Raw genomic sequence first — 17,709 nt, 5'->3', positions numbered from 1 at the left:
TTGGGGTTAAATCTACAGGTGCCACTTTTTAGGGTGCTGTATGGGTGGTCACACTTGCACCTCAATGTGACCACCACCAAAAAGTGTAGGTAGATTACATTAGATTGGTCCTGAAGAATTGCCGTCACTAGACAAAGGCAAGAAACATGTCGACCTCTTACAAAAGCACACATTCCCACGCACCTTAGTGGGAGGGTGTGTTTCTTAGTTTTTAACCAGTGTAGTGGCCACATTTCATTAAAATTATTCTGAGTGGACCACTATTTCCTGTTTTAACTCAGGCATACACCATATTATCACCTACACTCGTATTTCACATCAGGGCCCTCACATGCAATGCACCCAACGGCTTGGAAAAAATATCTTCGCTAAGTAGGCCCCAGCAAGGGCGCCTGATCGGGTATTGCAGCGCTGACCCGAGTAGGAGCAGGCCCAATGATGAAGCAAGACACCGGCTTGTTGGGTGTGTGAGGGTCTTTTTCCGAAAAGGAGTTATTTCTTCTTCTGACTTTGCGCTTACCCACACACTAGGGTATACTAATTTCTCCACTGACCTCCACCTGCTTGTCTCATTAGGAACTACATACCTTGTTGGTTACTTTAGCTTATCGTGTCATTCCTAAGGGACAGAGAGCGATATTCTGTAATAGAACTGACTAGAGACTATATTATTTGTCCCTTTACATCTTACAAGGCGCAGGCATTCAGCCCAGACGTTTGTGATTAGGAATAAACATTGTTCCCTGTTTACGTTTTTGATGTATGCGAATTGCCCTAAATGTTGTGTCTTTCCTAGTGACACATGCAAATCGAACAATTGATGAACATAATGCAGAACAGTGTCATACATTCACCCCAGTACAGAGATCTGGGCCTAAATCCATCGTTTTTTTTGCTCCCCATGCCATTCCAGTTTGAACCCAGCCATATTCAAATCAGTCTTGAACCTGCACCCAATGGGAACAGTCTAGCCCGAACTGCCAGGCCAGGTCCTCACTGGACAAACGAGGTTTCGAGGTTTCACCCCTCATCAGCCAGGATAGTTTGAGTCCAGTGGCATGGAGAGCACGGGACCCATGTCTGGGCATACCCTTCCCACTCGGGGTGACACATGCAAAAAGAACAATTGATGGACAGAATGCAGAATATTATCATACATTCAGCCCAGTACAGAGATCTGGACCTAAATCCATTGTTTTTTGCTCCCCATGCCATTCCAGTTTGGACCCAGTCATGACCCTGCCACCAATGGGAACTGTCCAGCCCGAACTGCCAGGCCAGGTCCTCACTGGACTGGAAACAAGCATCCTAGGACCGGTTTCAGGGTTGGTGAGCAAAAGAATGATGGATTTAACCCAGATCTCATGACGGGGTGAATGTTTTGATATGTTCTGCATTCCGTCCATCAATTGTGTGTCTTTTGCTTCCTCGCGCCGATTGCGCCGGTTATGCCCATACGTGGGTTCCCAGGCTCACTGTGCCACTGGATTCAAGCTATCCTGGCTTATGAGGGGTGAAATCTCGAAACCGGTCCTAGGATGTTTGTTTCCGATCCAGGGAGGACCTGGCTTGGCAGTTCGGGCTGGACTGTTCCCATGAGGCACAGGGTCAAGACTGATTTATATACGGCCAGGACTTAACTGGGGTGGCATGGTAAGCAAAAGGATAATGGATTTAACCCAGGTCTCTTGATTCTGTGTCTTTTGCTTCACCAATTAGGAAGCATCTTTATTTGTACATGCCTCATGAGACCTAACAGACACTTCTGGGTGGTTTGACATGCAGTATAATTTTGAAGACTCTGCACAGTGGTAACTCAGCTCAGTTAATGGGCTTCACTATATTTGATAAGAGTTGGGAAACCCTAAGGTAGAGGCGAATCTCAATATCTATGCTAAAACTCAGTAAATTTCCTGTACATTGTATATTGATAGTAAATGTCCTCAAGCATGAACTGCTAATAGATATGGATCAGCCCTCATACTGCTGCGTAGGGTCCACATAACACAGCTGCCCCGCATAGCAAAGACTCAATCCATCTTGGTGTGCAAACACTGAATTCGGGTCAAACACTTAGCTGGATTCACTTGCTATAACAACGTTCGCGCAAATTGTGCACATGAGGGGTTTCTGCCCTGACAAATTTCATTAAGTCAATCGTGAGGTGGTATTAACAAGTTAACCCCTATTCCAGCGTGTGTGAATCGGATCGGTTGCAAATTATGCACCTGGAAAATACCAAGCCCTGGCCTCTCGATATTTAATGGGTGTGCGATTTGCAGGCCTCCTTAATTCAGGCCTTTGCATTTTGCCACCATGCTACTCGGGTAGTTTGGTTCAACAATCCAGATTTTCTATGCATCATCCAGAGGCACTTAAAGGTCACTCTTGATAATTTGGAGCGTTCTGCAAATCCACCTTAATGGCCACAAAAGCACCCAAATCGTTCACTCTACCCATTAATATTGAACTCGTTCCTAATTCAGTGGACAAAGAGAAAATAATTGGAAGCAATAGTATCATGTCTGTATTCTGCCCAGTATCCACTGGCTGACACAGGACCTCAAGAAAATCCCTTACAAGCAACACGTTGATCTAAAAAGATACTTATGCTGTAAAAAGTACACTTGGGGCCCGATTATGATGTGGACAGGAATCCCCCAGCCGGCTCTTTCCGGCTGAGGGATTACGATGGCTGTTTCCCACTGCCTTTTTGTGCCGGCCTTTCAGGCACAAAAAGGCATTGGGAAACAGCTTTGAGGGCCACCAGCAGGGCCTCCATGGGTGCAAGGCCTCCGAATGGCGACCTAGTGGCCACCTATGGGCCCCCCTGTTGATCCCTGCACCCGCCTGCCACTGGGTGCAAGGTTGAACTGCACCCCTGCTCTTTGGTATGAGAGCATGCATTCCGTTCGAAATGCTTGCTCTCATAGCAAAGTATAGGATTGCAACCAAACAGGGTTCGGTCGCATCCTAATTCCTGGGCTGTAGCCATTGACTGGAGGTCGTTTGGTTCCAGTTCCAGAACGATGCCGGACGGACTCTGGTCCATCCAGCATCGTAATCGGCCCCTTAATGTGTAACAGTCGGTTCGTAGCATGTATGGCTGTGGATGCACACTCTGTGCATACACCTGTTATCTAGTGTTGGGCCCAGGCGTTTGGAACTTGTTTTTCTTCTAAGAAGTTTGAGTTATAAGACCTGCTGTGACTCCGCCCTTGGTGCAGAAACCATCAGTACACATTCTCCACCTCAGATTGTTTTTTCCACTGTGGGGCTTGGACGTTCAGGACACTGCTTCTAAGTTGGAGTTATTTGTTCTTTGGATTTGTTTGGTCTTCTGCAGCCCCTACTTCAATCACAGCAATGAAAACAATGATATTGCATTGGACAATTTTTCAGCCAACTTCTGAATTGACCTTTGAAGTCAGACCTACTTCGACACACTGCGTTTCTGTTCTAGGCCCAATGCTAAATATTTTTGGGCCGACCACCACAAAGTCTGCAACCTCTGCCTCTCCCGGGAGCACAGAAAAACATCCTGAAATGCTTTCCTTACCTTCTGTTGTAAAAACACTCTCGGGTACAGGAGGGAGAGGAGGTGGGTGCATTACAAGATGCAGCACGAAGAGTAATCAGTTTAACATAACAAAAATATTTGTTTATTCTATCACCACATCTTTAAAATCAATGATATACAGTGTCTGTACAATTACATTATAAGTTAAAAACTGAACAGTTCATGGCAGAACTGCCTCTCACTAGATGAACATACCATAGTCAAGGTATGATTAATGCAAGTTCAAAAATGCAAAATTAGTGTGATACAGTATCACACTAATTTTTCATTTTTGAACTTGCCATGTAAATTGTATAGACCCTGTATATCATTGATTTTAAACATGTTTTGATAGAATAAAAGAATATTATAGTTTTGGTTAAAAAAAAGAGACTTGGGCCTATGAAGATTCATCCACGATCAAAGCCACTTTGTCTTTCAGATTGTATAACACATGGAGATATTCTATGATTTACTGTATTAACGAAAACCTTATCCCTGTCAACCATTAGATGTGATCCTATCAGAAACATGCCTATATTATTCTAAGAGATTTATCTAAACTATCAAATAGTATTACACTAATTTAGCATTGTTAAACTTGCATTAATCATACCTTGATTATGGTATGATCATCTAGATGAGAGGCAGTTTATCGTGAATTATTCTGTCTTTAACTTTTCAGGTAATTGTTCGATAAAAGAACAGAATAAAAGAATATTATAGTTTTGGTAACAAAAAAGACTTGGGCCTATGAAGATTCATCCACGATCGATTGTAAAACACATTGAGATATTCTATGATTTACTGTATTAACGAAAACCTTATCCCTGTCAACCATTAGATGTGATCCTATCAGAAACATGCCTATATATAATTCTAAACTATCAAATAGTATTACACTAATTAAGCATTGTTGAACTTGCAATAATTATCCTATACAATGCTAAATAATTAGTTACCACAGGATTTGTATGCACAATTGCTTCTTGGTCAGTGCCACACAATTTAACCAAGACATGCTGTGTAGACATTAACATTTCAAGTTCAAGTTTCAAAGCTTTATTCGACAGCATTGTCATAGAAGCATTTTCACCCTAATCTAACATTTCAACAAGCTCTAGTTGGCCAAGCAGCGTTAAGAACACTTTTTGAAACATCTGCTAGCTGTCCACCTTTTTGGAGAGGGACTGTGTAAGACAGGGACCGAGTGGGGGCGCGGCAGTAATAGGCAACAACCGAGTTCTGGTTACTTGTGGGTTTATTAGGGAAAACAAATGATCAGTACAGCTCTTTCGACTTGAGAGGGGCCTCCGGGGTGACCTGCTGCGACTCCTTCCACGCCTACGGACCTTCTCCTTCTTGCGGATTACTTCCGGAGTCCGTGGGGTGGGCTCGTCCTCGGAGTCCGTCGCGGCTGGCTCGTACTCCTCCCCAGACGGGAAAACAGAAAAGAAACAGGGACTGTGTGAGAGTACGGTATACTCACGAGAACATAGGGCTAGGGAGTGAGGGAGAAATCACCGGTGCTCAACTATTTACAGTGCCCTATGTGGTGGAAGGGAAGTGCACAGGAATAGGGTACCGGGACTTAGGTCTCCCCTGGCTTGGTACCTAGTGTACCTTTACTACTAGCCCAGCCCCGCAAGCGGTCACGCACCTGAGTGAGCCACGCACCTCCCCTGGGTGAGTGGCTGGGCGGCTCGCAGGAACGGTGGCCTCCTGGCTTTTCGCCGTCCGCAGCTGGCGCCGACTCAGCTTCTATCGGGTGTTTCTCCTCCTGTACTCCCCCGGCCTCTGGTGGTCTTTGCCGCTCTCCGTCGTCCTCCGTCTCCTGGGATGTTACTTCCGACGTCCCTCGGCTCCCGAACCCTCCTTCTCCGGTCTCTCTCTTCGTCTTCTCCAACTCAGTCCTCCACGCGTTCCTCTCCTCCGACCTCCAGGTGTACAAGCACACCTCCGATTCCGGGTCCTGACCTTTTGTCGGAAATGCGTAGTCCGCAGGCTCCTCCCCTTCGGTCAGCTTCCAGGAATTAAAGGGCCACTCTACATCGTCCGTTTCCGACCTGCTCCAGTCCATGTCCTGAGATGAGGAAAGAGAGACAGTAGGGGGTGATGGTAACACAGGGTTAGTCATTTCCATGCACTTCGTGGGGTCCCGAGGGATTCTGGGAGTTGTAGGCGGTGGGGACGAGTCGTATGCTAGGGACTTCCGATACACCCCATTACACACCTCCCCCCTTGGATGCTCCCGATCGGGGAGCGGATGACGGGAGAGGAAGTCCGCGCTCACATTCTAAGAGCCCTTCCTATGATGCACCGTGAACGTGTATGGCTGCAAGGCCAGGAACCACCGCATCACCCTGGAGTTATTGGATTTGTTACGGGCCATCCATAGGAGGGGGGCATGGTCAGTGTACAGGTCGAACGGGTGTCCCTCCAGATAATAGGCCAGTTTTTCCACGGCCCAGCGGACCGCTAAACACTCCTTTTCAATGGTAGCATATTTCAACTACCTGGGAAATAGCTTGCGGCTAAGGTACACCACCGGGTGTTCGTGCCCATCAACCCCCTTTTGGGACAGTACCGCGCCTATTCCGTAGTCTGAGGCGTCGGTATGCAGTATGAAGGGAACCGAGAAATCAGGGGACGTCAGCACAGGGGCTGAGGTGATGATGCGCTTTAAGTGTTGGAAGGCGTTCGTCATGAGTGCACTACGCTGGACGGGGGTATTGGATTTCCCTTGTGTTCGCAAGGAGTCCGTAAGGGGGGCTGCTATATCCGCAAATGCAGGGATGAACCTCCTGTAATACCCCACCAATCCTAAAAACGCCCTCATTTCTTTTCGGGTGGTGGGGAAGGGAGTGTCTGCAATAGCCCTCACTTTCTCTATCTGTGGCTCTATCATGCCGTGTCCGAGCAGGTATCCTAGATATTTTACCTTTTGGAAGGCGACCCTTGATTTTTTTGCATTAACCCGCAGTCCGGCCTTGTGTAGAACCAGCAGGACTTGATGTAGGTGCTGGAGATGCTCCTCCCATGTTTTGCTGTGGATGACTATGTCATCCAGATAGGCCGACGCCATGGAGAAAACCGGGGCCAATACGGTGTTCATGAGCCGTTGAAATGTAGCAGGTGCCCCGTGCAACCCGAACGGGAGAACCGTGAACTCATAGTGTCCCTCGTTGGTGCTGAAGGCGGTTTTCTTACAGTCCTCTTCTCTCAAGGGCACTTGCCAATATCCCTTGGTAAGGTCGAGAGTTGTGATGTACCGTGCCTCACCCAGGCGTTCTATCATCTCGTCAACTCGAGGTATCGGGTATGCATCGAATTCCGATATCTCATTGAGCGCACGAAAATCCATACAGAAACGCCGACTGCCATCGGGTTTGGGTACCATGACGATGGGACTAGACCATTGGCTTTTGGACGGTCGTATCACACCGAGGTCCATCATGTCTTTTACTTCGTTCTTGATGGCTGTCCTTCGTGCTTCGGGTACTCTATAGGCTCTAATCTGGACGATTTTTCCTGGAGGGGTGTTTATGCAATGTTCCGCCATCGTAGTCCTGCCGGGTTGGTCTGAGAATGATCCCTCATGCTGTTCGAGTACCCGGTGTAGTTCGTTGGTTTGTATTTGTGTTAGGTCGTCGTTGATGATCAATAGGTGTCTTGTGGTCTGGGTGTCCCTCGAGGGCGTCGCAACTTGTATGTTCACCGGGGGAGGTCCCAGCCATTTCTTCAAGAGGTTGATATGGTATGCCTGGGTCTTCTGGGGTCCGGTTTGTAGGGTGTACGTGGTTCTGCCTATAGTCCCGACTACTTCGTAGGGACCAACCCAGGAGGCACGGAACTTTTGGGTGGAGGATGGTAGTAGCACCAAAGCCCACTCCCCTCTCTTCAACTGTCTCCATTTTTTTCCTTTGTCATAGGCGGTTTTCTGTCGTCTTTGACTGGCTTCCAAGTGGGTATATGCCAGGTCTCTCAACTTGCCAAGCCGGGTCTTGAGACTATGAGCATAGTCAAGGGTGGAGGAGGTTTCTTCTGTTGTCTCGTTTTCCCAGGCTTCCTTCGTCATTTCCATCAAGGACCGCGGCTGTCGCCCATACAGGAGTTCAAAAGATGATATGCCCAGGCTGCTCTGTCGTTGTCCCCGTATCACGTATAGGGCCAAGGGAAGGATCTGGTCCCACTCGTTCCCGTTGACCTCCATCATTTTCTTTAAGGTGGTTTTCAGGGTGCGGTTGTAGCGCTCTACTAACCCGTCCGTCTGGGGATGGTACACGGAGGTACGTATTTGGTGGATATCCAGACATCTGCATACCTCTTTCATCAATCGGGATACAAAGGGGGTTCCCTGATCCATTAGGATTTCTTTCGGGAACCCCACTCTGCTGAAGAGTTCGATCATCTAATCCGCGACTTGTTTTGTGGTAGTTGCAGAAAGAGGGAAGGCCTCAGGGAATCTAGTGGCGTAATCCACCACCACGAGGACGTATTGGAATCCTTTTCTTGTTTTGGGGAGGGGTCCTATGATGTCCATTCCGACTCTTTCGAAAGGTTTTCCGATGATGGGCAGGGTGGCAGGGGCACAGCTGGAGGACGAGACATATTCTTTACTTGGCACAAGCGACACTCCTGGCAGAACTTGCTGGCGTCTCGATAAATCCCGGGCCAATAAAAGAACCGCAGAATGTTCTGGATCGTTTTTTCGGCACCTGTATGTCCGGCCACTAAATGGCTGTGGGCAAAAAACAGGACTTGCTCTCTGAACGAGAGCGGAACCAACAGCTGTGTTTGGTCGTCCTTTCCCCCCTGTCTGTATAGCAGCTCATTGCGGATGAGAAAGCGGGGATATATGTCCCTAGAATCGGTAAGGCCCTGGTGAGCCTGTTCCCAGGCGTTAAATAACGAGGGGTCGTTAATCTGGGCGAATTTAAAACTCCTGTCCATAACCCAGGGGTCTGGAGAAAGAAGAGCAGGTTTGGTGGTCTCTACTCTGGTTACGTGGTATCCTATACTCTGTCTGAACCATTGCAGGAACCGGGGATTGTCTGTCCCGATAATCAGATCTTCTGGAAGGGATGAGAGTACCCCCACCCTGATGTATTGTTTGGGGCCTTTCAGGGGTTGTATGGGAACCTGTGCTAGCGGATATGACCTTACGTCTCCGTGTACACATCGGATATTGACAGCCATGTTCGGGAGAAATTGGGACAGAGGCACATGGGAAGACTGTATAACGGACTGCCTGCAGCCCGAGTCCAGAAGGGCCTGAAGGGGGGACCCGTTCACCTGTACACTTACTCTGTAGGCGTTCCCCATTTCCGCCGTATACAGGACGGTGCGAGGTAGGTATCCCACCTCCATCGGCTCTTCTCCGGATCTCTTCGTTGGGCAGAACCGGGCAATGTGGCCCCAGTTGCCACAGTCAAAACATTGTGGCCCCGAGGAGGTGGGATTCTCCGGCTTCCATGGTTTGGGTTTGGGGGGTTCTACTGGTCGTGCTGGCCGTCTCTCGGGTTTCACAGGAGGTTTGTGGGAACGGTCTGGCTCCCATCCTACGGAGCGGGGTTGTGCCCTTGAAAAGGTCGTTGCCATGTCCACCGCTTCCGTAATGGTCAGATTATGGTGCTGTCTGAGCCACCTTTGAGTGGCGTACGGAAGTGCCTCCAGGTATTGCTCGAGATAGATCTTGTCCATAATCTCGTTCTTGGTGCTTGTAGAGGGGGTCAACCACTTATCGGCTGCCATTTTGAGACGTACGAACAGTCTTGGGGTTCTCTCCCGGTGCTCCTCTCTCCCTCCGGAAACGTATTCTATAGGCCTCCGTGTCTAAACCGAAATGATCCAGGATTATTTTCTTCACTTCATGATAAGGGGTGTCCCCGTTGGGGTTGGCGACTTGGTAAGCCGCCTGGGCTTCTCCTGACAAGAGGGGTGCTAAGAAGAAGGGCCACTTGCTTATGGGCCACCCACAGGCCCTGGCTGCTCGCTCAAAGTTGAGCATGAAGGAGTCCGGATCGTCCCCCTGATGGTATTTCTGAAGGGATACCACGGAGGAGCCGTGGGGTATCGGGCGGTCCTCTCGTACCCCTCCAGAGGAGGTCGGGTCTACCCATGGTGACGAGTGTTCCTCTCTAGCAGCAAGGGCTTTCTTTAGGATTTCTCTGTCCGCCTGGGCCGAGGTCAGCTGTTGTTCGGCTACCCACTCTAGCTTTTCCTGCCCCTTCACCAGCTGTTGTATGATGGTCTCCATCCCTGTATCGAGATTCAGGTTGCCCGCATTCTCCACCACTGTAAGACAGGGACCGAGTGGGGGCGCGACAGTAATAGGCAACAACCGAGTTCTGGTTACTTGTGGGTTTATTAGGGAAAACAAATGATCAGTACAGCTCTTTCGACTTGAGAGAGGCCTCCGGGGTGACCTGCTGCGACTCCTTCCACGCCTACGGACCTTCTCCTTCTTGCGGATTACTTCCGGAGTCCGTGGGGTGGGCTCGTCCTCGGAGTCCGTCGCGGCTGGCTCGTACTCCTCCCCAGACGGGAAAACAGAAAAGAAACAGGGACTGTGTGAGAGTACGGTATACTCACGAGAACATAGGGCTAGGGAGTGAGGGAGAAATCACCGGTGCTCAACTATTTACAGTGCCCTATGTGGTGGAAGGGAAGTGCACAGGAATAGGGTACCGGGACTTAGGTCTCCCCTGGCTTGGTACCTAGTGTACCTTTACTACTAGCCCAGCCCCGCAAGCGGTCACGCACCTGAGTGAGCCACGCACCTCCCCTGGGTGAGTGGCTGGGCGGCTCGCAGTAACGGTGGCCTCCTGGCTTTTCGCCGTCCGCAGCTGGCGCCGACTCAGCTTCTATCGGGTGTTTCTCCTCCTGTACTCCCCCGGCCTCTGGTGGTCTTTGCCGCTCTCCGTCGTCCTCCGTCTCCCGGGATGTTACTTCCGACGTCCCTCGGCTCCCGAACCCTCCTTCTCCGGTCTCTCTCTTCGTCTTCTCCAACTCAGTCCTCCACGCGTTCCTCTCCTCCGACCTCCAGGTGTACAAGCACACCTCCGATTCCGGGTCCTGACCTTTTGTCGGAAATGCGTAGTCCGCAGGCTCCTCCCCTTCGGTCAGCTTCCAGGAATTAAGGGGCCACTCTACATCATCCGTTTCCGACCTGCTCCAGTCCATGTCCTGAGATGAGGAAAGAGAGACAGTAGGGGGTGATGGTAACACAGGGTTAGTCATTTCCATGCACTTCGTGGGGTCCCGAGGGATTCTGGGAGTTGTAGGCGGTGGGGACGAGTCGTATGCTAGGGACTTCCGATACACCCCGTTACAGACTGCTTTATAGTCACTGTAGAGCATGTGTATCTACAGCCACACATGCTACAAGCTAGTAGTATCGGGAAATTAAGTTGATATCTCCTGTGTAAGTCCTTTTGGGTTTTTGGTGGTTGTCATAGTGACATTCCAGGCAAATGTGGGAGATAAGAGAGCAGGCAGGAGATGCAGTCTTCCGAAACTGTATATATCAGAACAAGAGTGCCTCCACTCTTTCACTGTATTTTACATTGAGGTGTTCATCTTGATGTACAATGCTTCTCACAATGGACACCCCCGCGCCGCACGGCCGCCAGCTGTTGTGTGTGCTCCTCTCCTCGCTGAGCAAGCCTCGCTGATCCCGACCCTCTGCCTCGCTGAGCCCGACCCTCCGCCGGTATCTGCGTGTGCTCCTAACCCTTTTTCCCCACTTGTGCCGTTTTATTTCTTGTTGTCTCCAACTTGTGCTGTTTTCTCTATTTTTGGTCTCCCATTTGTGCTGTTTATTGTCTCTTCCCCATTTGAGTTATTTGCACCTGCATTGTGCTCTCCCAGTGCAGTGTTTGTATTATTATTAGCCCCCTGTGCCTGCCCGCCCCGCTCCCCGCCGCCGTGCTAGCGGCCACGCCCCCTTTTCCTTCTGTGCCCTCCCCGCTCCTGCCTCCCAGCTGTTCCTCCCTCCCTCCCACTTGGCCATAAGTGGCGACCGCGCGGACGCGCAGTGGGCGCGCCAAAGGTAAGCCCGTCTGCGCCCGTCCGCGCCTGGACCGCGCCCAGCGCCAGGACCCCTGGCCCCCACCGACGCAAGATGACCCGACAGACCTACGACGACGCCGCCCTCAATGCACTCAATTCCGGCCGGAACCCCGCCTGCTGCCGGGCCGCCCCGAAACGCTTCCACGGACCCTTAACCTGCACAACCTGCAAATTCACCTGCCTCCGAACCTGCACCGTGCCCGTCAAGCCAAACCCCAGCTACGACCTCAAGTGCATCCTGCTCAACACCCGCTCCATCCACAGACACGCCGTCGAACTCTGGAACCTGCTCGACACAACATCACCAGACGTCGCTTTCCTCACTGAAACATGGATGAACGCCTCCTCAGCCCCCGACATCGCCATCGCCATCCCGGATGGATACAAGATCATCAGGAGGGACCGCGTCAACCAGACCGGAGGAGGAATCGCCATCGTCCACAAGAACGCCATCCGCATCACGACCGACGCCGACAACACCTTCAACGCCGCCGAACACCTCCACTTCCAGATTCACACCGACCCTAAGACGACCCTCAGAGGCACCCTCATCTACAGACCCCCGGGACCACACACACAATTCAGCGAAGACATCATGGACTTCATCAGCCCACACGCCCTCCCCTCCGCCGACTACATCCTCCTAGGGGACCTCAACTTCCACCTGGAGAACAACAAGGACCGCAACACCGTCACCCTGCTGGACAACCTCGCCAACCTCGGACTCAAGCAACTGGTCAACACCCCCACCCACTACGCCGGCCACACACTTGACCCCGTCTTCTCATCCAGCAAGCACATCGCCTTCAGCCACTCCACCGGACTTCACTGGACCGACCACAGCTGCGTCAACTTCAGCTTCAGAAAAACCACTACTCACCACCACCCACAACAGGTTCCTCACAGAAGCTGGAGCAAGATCACCGCCGACCAGCTCACCACCTCCCTCAGCCAGAACCCACCTGCCAGCACACCGGACCCCAACGAAGCAGGCCGCAACTTCACGCAATGGCTGACCGCCTGCGCCGACAACCTCGCACCACTGAAGAACCCTCCCAGCAGACCCAGAAGCAAGAAGGCCCCCTGGTTCACCGACGAACTCAAGGACTCCAAGAAGACCTGCCGCACCCTCGAGAAAGCCTGGCTCCTCGACCGGACCACTGACAACATGACCGCCCTCAAACACACGACCCGCAAGCACCACCAGCTCATCCGCACCACCAAGAAGAAATCACTGAAGGATCGACTGGACAACAACGCCCACGACAGCAAGGAACTCTTCAGCATCGTCAAGGAGTTCTCTAACCCCAGCACCGGCAACAACAACATCACCCCCTCACAAGATCTCTGCGACTCCCTCGCCTCGTTCTTCCACCGCAAGATTGCCGACATCCACAACAGCTTCGGCGCACCATCCTCGCACCCAACCGTCGAACCAACGCACCCCACCACCACCCTCCACACCTGGACCGCAGTGACCACCGAAGACAAAGCCCGCACGATGAACACCATCCACTCCGGATCTCCGACTGACCCCTGCCCCCATCACGTCTTCAACAAGGCCGACTCCACCATCGCACCCCAACTCCGAGACGTCATCAACACCTCCTTCGACACCGCCACCTTCCCGGAGAGCTGGAAGCATGCCGAGCTCAGCGCCCTACTGAAGAAACCAACAGCGGACCCCACCGACCTCAAAAACTTCCACCCCATCTCGCTCCTCCCTTTTCCTGCCAAAGTCATCGAGAAGATCGTCAACAGACAGCTTGCCGCCTTCCTCGAGACGAATGGATCCCTCGACGCCTCGCAGTCCGGCTTCAGAGCCAACCACAGCACCGAGACCGCCCTCATCGCAGCCACCGACGACATCCGAGCCCTTCTCGACAACGGGGAAACCGCGGCACTCATCCTCCTGGACCTCTCCGCCGCGTTCGACACTGTCTGCCACCGCACCCTAGTCCAACGCCTCAGCAACACCGGTATCCAAGAGAAGGCATTGAAGTGGATCATCTCGTTCCTCGCTGGAAGAACACAGAGAATCTGCCTCCCCCCGTTTCGTTCCGAGGCCACCGAAGTCATCTGCGGCGTCCCGCAAGGATCATCACTCAGCCCCACCCTCTTCAACGTCTACATGAGACCTCTTGCAGCCATCGCACGCCAACACAACCTCAACATCATCTCCTACGCTGACGACACCCAGCTGATCCTCTCCCTCACCAGAGACCCCGACACCGCCAGAACCAGCCTCCACGAAGGGATGAAAGACGTCGCCGAGTGGAAGAAGAACAGCCGCCTGAAACTGAACTCAGACAAGACGGAAGTCCTCATCCTTGGACCATCACCCTCCGCCTGGGACGACTCCTGGTGGCCCCCAGCCCTGGGCACCGCCCCCAAGCCGACAGACCACGCACGCAACCTGGGCTTCATCCTGGACTCCTCCCTCTCGATGACCCGACAAGTCAACGCCGTCTCCTCTTCATGCTTTCACACCCTCCGCATGCTCCGCAAGATCTTCCGATGGATCCCGATCGAAACCAGGAAGACGGTCACCCAGGCCCTCGTCACCAGCCGGCTGGACTACGGAAACACCCTCTACGCCGGAACCACAGCCAAGATACAGAAAAGACTGCAACGCATCCAGAACGCCTCCACCCGACTCATCCTGGACATCCCTCGACGCAGCCACATCTCCGGCCACCTGAGGAACCTGCACTGGCTCCCCGTCAACAAAAGGATCACGTTCAGGCTCCTCACCCACGCACACAAGTCTCTCCACAATCTGGGCCCCAAGTACCTCAACGACCGCCTTACCTTCCACACGCCCACACGCCAGCTACGGTCCGCTGGCCTCGCCCTCGCCGCCGTACCACGCATCCGAAGAGCCACCACCGGAGGCAGATCCTTCTCCTACCTGGCGGCCAAGACCTGGAACTCCCTCCCCATCCACCTTCGGCTGACCCAGGACCACCTCGCCTTCAGGAGACGACTCAAGACCTGGCTGTTCGAGCAGTAGCGACCCCCTTTCCCCAAGCGCCTTGAGACCCTTCCGGGTGAGTAGCGCGCTATACAAGTGTTATGATTGATTGATTGATTGATTGATTGAGATCCTTCTAATAAGACATGGTCTCCTCACTCACACATTATTGGTATTCTTCATGAAAGGAGCGCCTTGTGAGCAACGAATGTTGCTGAGGGGGCTCATCGCAAGCTCTTTATTGAATACTTTTCTTGTTTGTATTTTTTCAGGTATGAGGCCTCCTAAAATTGTGCATATTGGAGATATGTTTCATTTGCAGTTCACAATATCACACGGTAAAACCCTAAAAGAAAGGCTAGAAATGTATGTTCCCCTTGACTGTTTATTCAGTGATCAGTCAGTTATTGATATTGTTGATATTATTGACTAAATAGACAAGCAGAACACCAATTTCCAGAGCTGTTTTTACTGGTTAATTGTTAAGTGATTTTTTATTTTTACATACAAAGATTGAATATAAAATGATAATACAGGGCAGTCATAGAAGTATTGTCTTGGCAATAGTATTGCCGCCCCCCCCCGTACACCACTGATTGTTCTTTGGATGTTGTGTGCCAAAGCTCATTCTTCCTCTCTTTCTTACCCTTCTTGGTGTTTGTCCTTGGAAGTCTCTAAGTCAGAATCATCCATCTGGAATTCACACACATACGCGGCTCTACCTTCCAGACTCCCTCAGCTGTGCCGCTGCATCTCTGCTCACGGAGGTAAGGGTGCTGTGAAGTCTAAAACCGTAAGTAGAAGCTGCCTTCTGTGGGTTGGTTCTGAATAGAGGAAGGAGGGTGCTTAGAAAACACGACTTGAAATCTTTTAATTGAAAAAACATGGACTGAATAAAGGAGTCATTTATTTTTACATTTTTTACTAGAGAATTGTGGCCGAAACTATGGGTAGGCACTAAATAACAATAATCCAGTGGGAAAGAGAAGATTGGGTAGTGATAGAGAGGTGATAGGCAGATGGCAGGAAGGGAAGGTGGGATAATGGCAGAAGCAGATGATAGCGTAAAGGCAGAAGACCATTATAAAAATAGAAGAAAAACTGGATGTAAAAATGTTAGAATGAGAATATTTCTCCATTCAGAAAAGACATGGAGGGGCAAAACTGTCATCCCTTGAAAATCGATCTCCAGTTAAGAGAATACTCTAGAAGATACTGCAACTCTGCATTTATACCAAGAAGAACCAAAAGAGAACAGTATCCCAGATACTCAAATGACATGGAGAAATATAGTCCCCTCTCTTACTTTATCCCACCCCCCACTCCTACAGTTCCCAACTAAAGTACTGTGAATTCTAGAAGTTAGGCCAATACAAAGCAAAACTGGTAGTGACCTAGGTCTTACTCCTAATATTTACAGCACTTGTAAAGAGGGGCCAATTTATATAAAGGTGAGTGACTCATTGTTCCGCCAGGGAGACTGAGTAAATTACTCCATCGCCCTGGTGGAGGGACCGCCCGCATTTGTAAAGCATTGGCAGGAACCACTGTCACAGCGGTTCCTGTCAATGCGTATTGCTGTTTGGTGCCGGGTTGGGTCAGTATGACGCAACCCTGCACCAAACAGGTTTATTTTTTCATTTTGCAAAAGAAAATCCCTAAACTGTTTTTTATTTTGCAAAATAAAAAATAATAATGCTCCCCTCGCCATAGGAATCAGCTTCTATGGCGGGGGGAGCATTATTTACAGTTTACCGCCTCTCCGGTGGTGACGGACAGTTAAAATAAAAGACTACACGCCACCCATCTAAATTGGGTGTGCAGACATGTACCCATTTCTCTGATGGCCCTTACTTCATCGTGCTGTTCGAGAGGTTTGGCTATGGCTGTGACTGAGTAGTCCCCACCGTAGCCAAACCTATGGTCTGTCCGCAATTAAACATGTGGACGGACCATTATGTTGGTGGTGTATATACTCCGTGTAACTGCGACGGAGTGTACACACCGCCAATATTTAAATCGGGCCCCAGAGTTATTGCAGTAAAGCTAGTCTAACATTTGAAGAGCCAATTCTCTGCAGCTTGAATACAAGCCTTTATGTGTCAGGAACTTCTGTGCCCAAGGACAGTGGCTATACTGGATTGGATTAACTTGGTAAGCTTGTAGGTACCATCTTTGAATGGGTACTTCTCTCCACTCAACTTCCCATTTTTTCTGAAAAGCATGGTTACCATCATGAAACCAGGCAGTCACCTCCTTGTCGACTCTTACCTTGGTGGTTCTTGCGGAGGGTTTACCTGACTGTCCCGCAGAATTATGGTGGGGGGTACATGAAGGTTATTTAAACAGTTGCCCAATGTTCTCTTCCTGCTCTGAAAAGTGTAATCAGCTCCTATTGTTGCATCTACCATGGATATTATATTATCCACTGCTGTATCAACTATGAGCAGGGATCACCTGCAGTAGGTTTGGAAACTTTGGGTTTGGCAACAGAAACTGTAACATTGGAACATGATCTGAAAAGCCTCACATGAGGTAGCTCCTAAGGCTTGAAGGTCTCTTGGTTTGTTTCTCTGGAGCTAGTAAGTCACAGGGTATGTTCAACAGGTTAGTAGCTGGTCTTTCAGAAGGTGGCGTAGAGCTTACCACAGATGGCACAACGGTTGTAAGGAATTCTTGAGAATACACTGGGTTAGAGGTCTTGAAAGAGCTGGCATAGAGTATAGAAAGACTCATTTAGGGTGCATAGATTCTCAAGGTCTCATTGGAGGCAGCACAGGGCTGCAGGTCTCAATAAGGGTAGGGCAGGGGCTAGAGGTCTTACAGATTTGTGAACAGGCTCAATGTTCCCACAGGAAGTTGTACTAAGACTAAAGTTCTCACGGATAGTGAGTTATGGACTGGAGTTCTCATGTAAGGCAGTCTAAAAATGTTTCGGTCTCTTTAGAGGTGATACAGAGACAGGCATCCTCAAGGGATGTGACATCAGCACTTGAAGGGATCGTGAGACCTGCCACAAACTGGAGGGATCAGGAGAGTTGGCACAGGGCTGGAAGGTGTGAACATAATTGGCACAAGAGCTGCAGTGTTCATGGGAGTTAGC

General features: G+C 50.5%; 1 protein-coding gene across 2 annotated transcripts in view; it reads left to right on the top strand.

Annotated features, from left to right (window-relative positions):
- RPS6KL1 (ribosomal protein S6 kinase like 1) overlaps positions 1 to 17,709 on the top strand; it is a 92,880-nt gene that overhangs the window by 63,172 nt on the left and 11,999 nt on the right. For both annotated transcript variants that reach the window (XR_013600908.1, XM_078659903.1), the window contains exon 10: positions 15,278 to 15,373. Coding sequence is in view for 1 of the 2 variants with exons in the window: in XM_078659903.1 (XP_078516029.1) it covers positions 15,278 to 15,373 (96 nt within the window). In the remaining variant the exon portion in view is untranslated. The remainder of the gene's footprint in view (positions 1 to 15,277; positions 15,374 to 17,709) is intronic.

The sequence above is a fragment of the Lissotriton helveticus genome, chromosome 9 (assembly GCF_964261635.1).
Source record: "Lissotriton helveticus chromosome 9, aLisHel1.1, whole genome shotgun sequence".
Classification (NCBI taxonomy): domain Eukaryota; kingdom Metazoa; phylum Chordata; class Amphibia; order Caudata; family Salamandridae; genus Lissotriton; species Lissotriton helveticus.
The sequence above is the reverse complement of the archived record's forward strand: the minus strand, read 5'-3'. Positions and strand labels throughout refer to the sequence as shown.